This window comes from Vicia villosa, linkage group LG6 (genome assembly GCF_029867415.1).
Source record: "Vicia villosa cultivar HV-30 ecotype Madison, WI linkage group LG6, Vvil1.0, whole genome shotgun sequence".
NCBI lineage: Eukaryota > Viridiplantae > Streptophyta > Magnoliopsida > Fabales > Fabaceae > Vicia > Vicia villosa.
This window is the reverse complement of record NC_081185.1, coordinates 150,711,145-150,720,466: the sequence shown is the minus strand read 5'-3', so window position 1 is coordinate 150,720,466 and position 9,322 is coordinate 150,711,145. Positions and strand designations below refer to the sequence as shown.

At 34.5% G+C, this 9,322-nt stretch overlaps 1 protein-coding gene across 1 annotated transcript; it reads left to right on the top strand.

Moving 5' to 3' along the window:
* Nucleotides 1-2,738: 2,738 nt before the first annotated feature.
* On the top strand, nucleotides 2,739-6,033 carry LOC131614993 (uncharacterized). Its single transcript, XM_058886516.1, has 4 exons — nucleotides 2,739-3,531; nucleotides 4,181-4,399; nucleotides 4,489-5,349; nucleotides 5,456-6,033. Exons 1-4 carry the CDS (start codon nucleotides 2,739-2,741, stop codon nucleotides 6,031-6,033), a joined length of 2,451 nt encoding a protein of 816 aa, XP_058742499.1.
* Nucleotides 6,034-9,322: the final 3,289 nt, after the last annotated feature.

The following is a 9,322-nucleotide window of genomic DNA, read 5'->3' as shown; positions in this document are numbered from 1 at the left end:
ATTATGCGTTAAGTTTGAAACGAGTTAGGGTAGTGCGGAGTGCATGCTCGTCGAGCCAAACACGTAGTTGAATATGAATAATAGAGACGGGCATAACGTTTCGTTTGAATAGTTGCACCCGTTTCCAACGGACATAACGATTCGTTTGAATAGTTGCACCCGTTCCCAACGGACATAACGATTCGTTTGAATAGTTGCACCCGTTCCAACAGACATAACTGTTTTCCGAAAAGGTGTGTCTGTTCGTTTCTATTATTAGTCTCCTATATAAGGAGTCTTTTGGTCTCGATTTGGAACACGAAATTACATACTTCCTCTCTACATTCTGATCTGTTCTCCATTGTCAGAAACAGATTGTTCTTCAAGAATTATCCCCGCAAAGATTTCGTGAACCCAGACAAATAATAGGGTCGAAATACTTTGTTCGAAAAGTGAACAAACACGATTCTTGAAGATATCCAGGATTATCATACCATATATCTAACAAACGAACAAAGTATTTTTCCGATAATCATGGCTGGAGGAGGAAGCACCGTCAAGGAGATGACTAAAAGTTTCGGAAAGTTGGACAAATTTCAAGGACAATTTAATATGGTGAACACACGAAAAATTTACTTCATGAATCCGGGTATGATATTATTTTTTATAGTAATTAGCACAACGTAAAAATTATAAAATCAAGATTCTAAAAATGGAATTAATCTTACAATTAGTACCTGATTATCGATATTACGTTTTTCAACAATAATTAATTGATATGAATTGTAATATAAATTAATAATTATTGTTAATATATGTTAGATTGGTTTTTTAAAATTCAAAACGTATTACTCTGATACAATGCAACCTACCGACCCTTATGCATGGTTCTGCTTGTTTTGAATCTTGATTTGGCTGTATTAATATATATATTTATTTCATAACTTTTGTGTGTTAAATATATTCTATATAACATAATTGTGCTAATGATATGGAACTGCAATATATATAATTGAAAGTTACTTAAACACTACGTGAAAGTATATATATTGTTCCTGAAACAATTGGTAATAGTATGCTGTTTGCTGTAAATCATTTGTTATACTGCTATGCATACGTATTATTTCAAACGGTAAGAAAAAAGATGTGTTGTTTCGCCGCTTGGGGGGCTCATGTGGATTCAGCGGTACAATTGAACCAATGTGTTGTTTCGTTAAGCATCTGAATGTGAAAATATATAAAAGGTTATTATCAAGTACTGAATTTAATACCAAGAGGTACAATTAATATTAAATTCATATAATTTTAAATTATGATTGTTTGTGATTAATTTGTGGCTACAATTTTGATAAAGAAATGTACTAATATTTCTTTACGAGGCTTATCATGATAAGGCATATAAAGATCATCTGGAAAAGGATAATGACTTATGTAGATTTTTGAATTTAGAGTCTAATATAACTATTAGATCCAAAGATGTAGAATTTTGAGAACCTTATCGTGGAGGATAAGAAATTCGAGTTTCTAACAAATGAAGAACTTTGTGAGAAAGGTTATCTACTGATTGTTAAAATACAAATTGAAGGTTCTTCATGGATTGTTGAAACACAAATCGAAAGTTTGTCAATGTTTGTTGAAAAACAAATCGAACTTAGAATTGACAGAAAGTTTTCCTTATGGTGAGGACGGTTATAGACCTGATGTAGCTCATAGGGACTTGCCTTCCAACAGTAACAGCGTAAGAAATAGGCTCACAATTCGGGAATTTTTGGCATACCGCATTCAAACCAGGTGCAACGAAGCTAAGACTCTATTATCTTCTAGAAGGTTGTTCCAGCAATTTCTGGTCGATGGTTACACAATGTTGGAGTCTGAGAAACTTGAATGGTTACGTAAAAATCAACCAAAACTTCGGGTTTCCAAGTACAATGCTTTAAATGAAGAGGGAGACCAGAATCAAGCGCAAGGGAACAGCATAGGTAAACGAGTCGTTTTGCCTTCCTCATTTGTCGGAGGTCGTAGGTTTATGGATCAATTGTACTATGATGGAATGGCTATATGCAGTAAAGTTGGATTTCCGGATTTGTTTATTACCTTTACTTGTAACCCAAATTGGCCTGAGATTCAGAGAGTACTTGGACCTCTTCATTTGAAGCCTCAAGATCGACCAGATATCATCTCGAGAGTATTCAAAATCAAGTTTGATCAATTGCTTACAGATTTAACCAAAAAAGGTGTTCTTGGAAAAGTACTCGCCTGTGAGTTCATTATCCCCCTTAACTTTGATGTCATTATATTGTTTATAATTTATAACAATAAATCTGAATTGTTTATGCTTTTCCAATTGTAGATATGTACACCATTGAGTTTCAAAAGAGAGGATTGCCTCATGCCCATATATTGATCTTCTTGCATCCTTCGAACAAATATCCAGGTCCAGAAGACATTGACAAGATCATCAGTGCTGAAGTGCCCGATCCCGAAACACACCCTCGGTTGTACAGTTTGGTCAAAGCTCACATGGTTCATGGTCCTTGTGGTTTGGCAAATCCCAAGACACCTTGCACGAAAGATGGGAGGTGCACCAAGTTTTACCCTAAGAAGTTTCAACCTACGACTATCGTGGACCAAGAAGGGTATCCTGTTTATAGGAGAAGAGACAACAAACACACTATTGAAAAAATGGATTAATCTTTCACAGTGGTCATGTTGTTCCTCACAATCCAAGTTTGTTGTTGAAGTACGAAGCCCACATTAACATGGAATGGTGCAACCAAAGTACTTCTATCAAATACCTTTTCAAATATATAAACAAAGGTTCCGATAGAATTTCTGCAATCATACAAGGCCAAGATAGAAACAACGTCGACGAGATCAAGCAATATTTGGATTGTCGATACATCTCCCCAAGTGAAGCATGTTGGAGGATATTTTCCTATTCTATACATGGCAGAAAGCCAGCCGTAGAAAGACTGTATTTTCACATGGAAGGTGAAAACTCTGTGTACTACAAAGACTACGAGCAGGTTGGTGACGTGTTACTCAAACCAAGTGTAACAGAGTCGATGTTTACAGCATGGTTTGAAGCAAACAAAACTTATGAAGAAGCAAGATTACTAACTTATGGAGACTTTGTTTCTAAATTTGTCTATCATAAACGAAGTCGGAGTTGGAAACCAAGGAAACGAGGGTATACCATTGGTCGACTCATTTGGGTTCCTCAGAGCACCGGTGAGTTGTTTTATTTAAGGATGATGCTCACTATCAAAAAGGGTCCTTTATGCTATCAGGACATTAAGACGGTGGACGGTAAAAAGCTAAAAACATTTAGAGATGCATGCTTTGCGATGGGATTTTTACAAGATGATCGTGAATTTGTCGAGGCAATCAAAGAGGCGCATCAGTGGGGTTCAGGTCATTTTTTACGCAAGTTGTATGTTACCATGTTACTATCTTCGTCGATGAATAGACCCGAACATGTTTGGAGAAAGACTTGGATGTATTTATCGGATGGCATTCTTTATGATCAACGAGTCTTCACAAGAGATCCAGGTATTTAATCTTTACTATATTTTTAATAGTTGTGACAATTTTTGATCGTAAGTATTATGTTTGGCTGTTTGCATATTTTTTGGGTTCCTCTTTTTTAATAATTCCATAATGTTTTATACTAATTACCTAACTAATTTGTCAAAGCATATCTTTACTAAACCTCTTTTATAGGTTATACATACTAAACCTCTTTTATTGATATTTTGCATGTCATATAATGTTGTATCCTTACGGATATGTCACGTAATTATGTTCAAACAGGGCTCAATCCTCAAAGCAAAAGACCGAACCATTAGACTTTTGCAATAGTATGTAGTGATGTTGCCCAAGCTATGTTTGTGCTATCGTCCCATAAAAAATTAAGGTGCATTCAAACTGAGTTATGGCATGTCTTTTTAATAATTCAGCCACTGTTAAGTTACAAATTGTCAACAGCTGAAACACTGTTTATGTTCAATGGTTAATAGCACACGATTTACTTAGGCTGCTGCAGATTTGTTTATTATTACAGTCACTGTTGCTGAACCAATTGTGCCGAATTCTTTATTGTTTATGTTAAACAATTAAAGCATGAACATTTAAATGGACTTGATTATGTGTGTTAAAGGTGCTTCATTTAATAATTGTTTTTGTTTGTTTTTTTTCATAGGTCTGACAATGAGTGATGCCGAGTTAAAAGAACGGACACTCATGGCTATTGAAACTCTATTACAAAATAATAATCGAAGTTTGAAGGACTTCAAGACAATGCCATATCCGAAAGATTATGTTGAATCCTTTACAGGAAATCGACTCCTTTATGATGAAAGTCAATATGATGTTGTTGCTCAGCAACAAATTTTTGAAAGTTTGTATGCTTCTCTTACAGGTAATAACAACCCTCAGTTACAACAATTTAAAATAGCCATACTTTATATTATTATTAACAACTCCAATTGGTATAATCATCTGATATAGATGAACAAAGAAGCATCTTTGAGGAGATCATGGATGCTGTAGAAAAGCAAGAAGGCGGAGTTTTTTTTTTATATGGCTACGGTGGCACTGGTAAGACCTTCATGTGGAACACTCTATCAGCAGCCCTTAGGTCTAAGAAAAAAATTGTTTTGCCCGTTGCTTCAAGTGGGATTGCAAGTTTGTTGTTACCAGGTGGAAGAACAGCTCATTCTAGATTTAAGATTCCTGTCCCTACATTAGAAACTTCTATATGCAACATTGAAAAACAAGATGATCTTGCCGAGCTTCTAAAGATGACAGATCTAATCATATGGGATGAGGCTCCTATGGCTAACAAGTTTTGCTTTGAATCACTCGACAAATCATTGAGAGATATTATGAGTGGAACCACACATGCTTCTAAAAGAGTTTTTGGAGGTAAGGTTGTTGTGTTTGGAGGTGACTTCAGACAAATTCTCCCTGTTATACCAAGAGGTACTAGATCTGATATTATCCATGCAACAATCAATGCTTCTTATATTTGGGATCATTGTAGAGTCTTGAGGCTTACAAAAAACATGCGCTTGCAAACTGGTCAACCCACTTCTACAGCTGATGACATAAGGAGTTTTTCCGAGTGGATTTTAAAAATTGGAGATGGCACAATGTGTGAGCCAAATGATGGCTATGCTAATATTTGTATTCCAGATGAGTTCTTAATTTCTAGCTTTTCAGATCCGATTAAGGGAATTGTTGAAGATACGTACCCTGATCTCATTCATAACTATCTTGATTCCAATTATCTTCAAAGTCGTGCGATCTTAGCTTCGACAATCGAAGTAGTCGATGATATTAACCAATATATAACAAACCTTCTTCCAGGTATTCAATTTATTTTCGTTAATATTTACAACTTTATGATATCAATATATAAACTATTGTTGCCCATACATATTTTCTAAATATAGGTATTTTTCAATTGTTCTAGGAGAAGAGAAAGAATACTTTAGTAGTGATTCTATTGATAAATCTGATGCAAGTAGCTTTGATGCATATGAGCACGTGACACCCGAGTTCCTAAATGCTCTTAAGACTTCGGGATTGCCTAACCATTCAATCAAGTTAAAAGTTGGGGCCACTATTATGTTAATGCGCAACCTAGACCAATCTGAAGGTTTGTGCAACGGTACAAGGCTAACTGTTACTAGGCTTGCTGCTCATGTCATTGAAGCTAAGATCATTTCTGGAAAAAATGTTGGTAATTTATTTTATATTCCTAGAATGTCTTTGTCACCTTCACAATCACCATGGCCATTTAAACTGGTGAGACGCCAATTTCCAATTATTGTTTCCTTCGCCATGACTATTAACAAGTCTCAAGGCCAATCACTTGATAATGTTGGTTTGTACTTGCCAAAAGAAGTTTTTAGTCATGGCCAATTATATGTGGCAATCTCTAGAGTAAAATCCAAAAAGGGTTTAAGGATTCTTATTCATGACAAAGATAAAGAACCTATGCTCTCTACCACCAATGTGGTATTCAAAGAAGTGTTCCATAACATTTGAAAGGTGTGCTTTTAAAAATAAAAAACTTATCATGCCATTTAAAAATTTCCAATAAATTTATGTTCTTTACTACCACTATATATGATTTTTATTGTGGTCTTGCTGTTTCAGGTCCAAACATCCTATTCATTTTGGCGAATCATCTTGCAGCTTTGTTTTCCTTTTTGCGCAACTGTGGCTACATGAGATGGAGATTCCTTTTGCAGCTGTCTCTCGACTATTACATGCAAAAAACATGTTGTCACATTAACAATTATCCATATGTTATTAATTTATCAAAACTCTTCTTATTGGAACAATGTCTTTAGTTCATAAATCTTATTTCTTTTAATGTACGCCTTAGATCATTTGATCATTTTATTGAATTTGACAAAAGGTAAAATTATTACCCGTGCGGCAGCACGGGTGTCTTACTAGTTAAATTCATATAATTTTAAATTATGATTGTTTGTGATTAATTTGTGGCTACAATTTTGATAAAGAAATGTACTAATATTTCTTTACGAGGCTTATCATGATAAGGCATATAAAGATCATCTGGAAAAGGATAATGACTTATGTAGATTTTTGAATTTAGAGTCTAATATAACTATTAGATCCAAAGATGTAGAATTTTGAGAACCTTATCGTGGAGGATAAGAAATTCGAGTTTCTAACAAATGAAGAACTTTGTGAGAAAGGTTATCTACTGATTGTTAAAATACAAATTGAAGGTTCTTCATGGATTGTTGAAACACAAATCGAAAGTTTGTCAATGTTTGTTGAAAAACAAATCGAACTTAGAATTGACAGAAAGTCTAAAAGGCTAAGGATTTAGGACCGAACAAAATTGATTGTCGGCATATTTCTTGTATTCAATAGAAGAAAAATGTGAGAATTTTGTTCGTAAGATTCCTATTATTCTTCGAGTTGAAGATGATCATAAAGAATTACAATGAAGATGTAATTTCAAGGGACTTCTCTTGGAATAATGTTATTATCCAAGATGAAATGGATTCAACAATGTCAAACCATACTTGGTTGGAAACAAGTGAGTGTTTAGAAGGAAGTATCATAAAGATGGTATACTAAACACCTACAAGTCTAGATTAATAGCCAAGTGTTTAGACAAGGAATGTGTTAATTATTTAAACGCATATGCACTAGTAGCATAGACGGCAACAACTAGAGTATTGTTTGCATTAGTTTTTGCATGAACTTATAGTTCATCAAAAGGATGTCAACATGACATTTCTAAAATGGAGATCTCGATGAGGATATTTACATGGAGATATTAGAAGGTTATATACTTCTTGTTAATGAACAAATTGTGTACAAGCTTGTTAAATCCTTGCATGAATTAAAACAAGCACCGAAAGAATGACATTAAAAGTTTGACTTTGTCATTGTAAGATTCTCCGATTAAGGAGGAAACATACAAATTCAAAGAGTTTGTCATCATCAAAAAGGGGGAGATTGTGAAGAATATATCTTATATTTAGTTTTGATGAAGACAAAGGTTATCAAAGAAGAAAAGGATCAAAAGTGTCATGCACATCAATGATGAAGTTTATCAAGAAGTTTTAGCAAAGAAATTCAAGTGAAGAATTTGAGAGAAGTGAACATAACTAAGGTACTCATTGCAATTTATATTATACTATTTTAAGTTGCTCATAATTTTATCTCTCACTTCATCTAAAAACCTTCTTGCATCATCAAGCATGATTATCTAAAAACCTTTTTCATTTAATTCTTGTGATAAAGTGTTTGTACATAAAGTTGTGTAAGAATATTGTGATATTACTTTGTCTCTATGTTGATTACATATTGATCATTATCAAAAAGATGAAATTCGATGGTACAATTGACAAGTTTAAAGCTAGATTAGTTATCCAAGGCTTCAGACAAAAAGAAGGGATTGATTATTTTGATACCTATGCTCCAGTTGCCTGTATCACTACTATTAGATTGTTGATTGTCTTGGCGGCTATTCATAATCTAGTGATTCATCAAATGGATGTCAAAACAGCCTTTTTGAATGGTGATTTGGAAGAAGAAGTGTATATGAAGCAACTTGAAGGATTTGTAATGCATGGTAATGAGCACAAAGTGTGTAAGCTAGTTAAGTCGTTGTATGGGCTGAAACAAGCTCCGAAGCAATGGCATCAAAAGTTTGATGAGGTTGTTTTGTCTAATGGTTTCATTCTAAACCAAGCTGACAAATGTGTATATAGCAAATTTGATACATCCGGTAAAGGAGTTTTCATTTGTCTATATGTTGATGACATGTTGATTTTTGGCACCGACCAAAATCAAGTTGATAAAACAAAGAATTTCTTGTCATCAAAGTTCTCCATGAAAGATATGGGAGAAGCGGACGTTATTCTTGGTATTAAGATTAAACGGGAGAATAAGGGGATTGTAATTACGCAATCTCATTACATTGAGAAAATACTCAAGAAATTCAATTATGAAAATTGTTCTCCGGTAAGTACTCCCATGGATCCAGGAGAAAAGCTTATGCCAAATACAGGTAAACCTGTGGATCAACTCGAATACTCAAGAGCTATAGGCTCTTTGATGTATGTTATGATTAGCACTAGACCGGATATTGCTTATGCGGTTGGAAAGTTGAGCAGATTTACTAGTAATCCTAGTAGACATCATTGGCATGCAATAACTAGGGTATTCAAGTACTTAAAGGGTACTATGAATTATGGATTGTCATATATGGGATTTCCTTCGGTGTTAGAAGGTTATACGGATGCTAGTTGGATAAATAATGTTGAAGATTCATCCTCTACAAGTGGATGGGTGTTCTTGCTTGGGGGAGGTGCCATCTCATGGGCTTCCAAAAAGCAAACATGTATAACTAGTTCCACAATGGAATCTGAGTTTGTAGCATTAGCTGCTGCTGGTAAAGAAGCAGAATGGCTAAGGAACTTGGTATATGAGATTCCGATATGGCCTAAACCGATATCACCAATTTCAATCCGTTGTGATAGTAGTGCCACACTGGCTAAAGCATACAGTCAAATATACAATGGAAAGTCTAGACATTTGGGTATTAGACATAGTATGATTAGGGAATTAATCATGAATGGGGTGATATCTATTGAGTTTGTTCGATCTCAACAAAACTTACCTAACCACTTGACGAAGGGGTTAGCAAGAGACTTAGTGAAAAAGTCGGTAATTGGGATGAGATTAAAGTCCATTTAAATCTATTAGTTATGGTATACCCAATTCCCTTTTAATACAATGTTAGAAGCAGAATTCAATGTGGAAAGATCATAGTTAAAGATTGGAG

Bases quoted from the DNA above. Each gene is read 5' to 3' on its own strand.
- LOC131614993 (XM_058886516.1), top strand. From the start codon at position 2,739: ATGGAATGGTGCAACCAAAGTACTTCTATCAAATACCTTTTCAAATAT. The intron at 3,532-4,180 runs GTATTTAATCTT...TTTTTTTCATAG, and splicing joins AGTCTTCACAAGAGATCCAG to GTCTGACAATGAGTGATGCC. The intron at 5,350-5,455 runs GTATTCAATTTA...CAATTGTTCTAG, and splicing joins TATAACAAACCTTCTTCCAG to GAGAAGAGAAAGAATACTTT.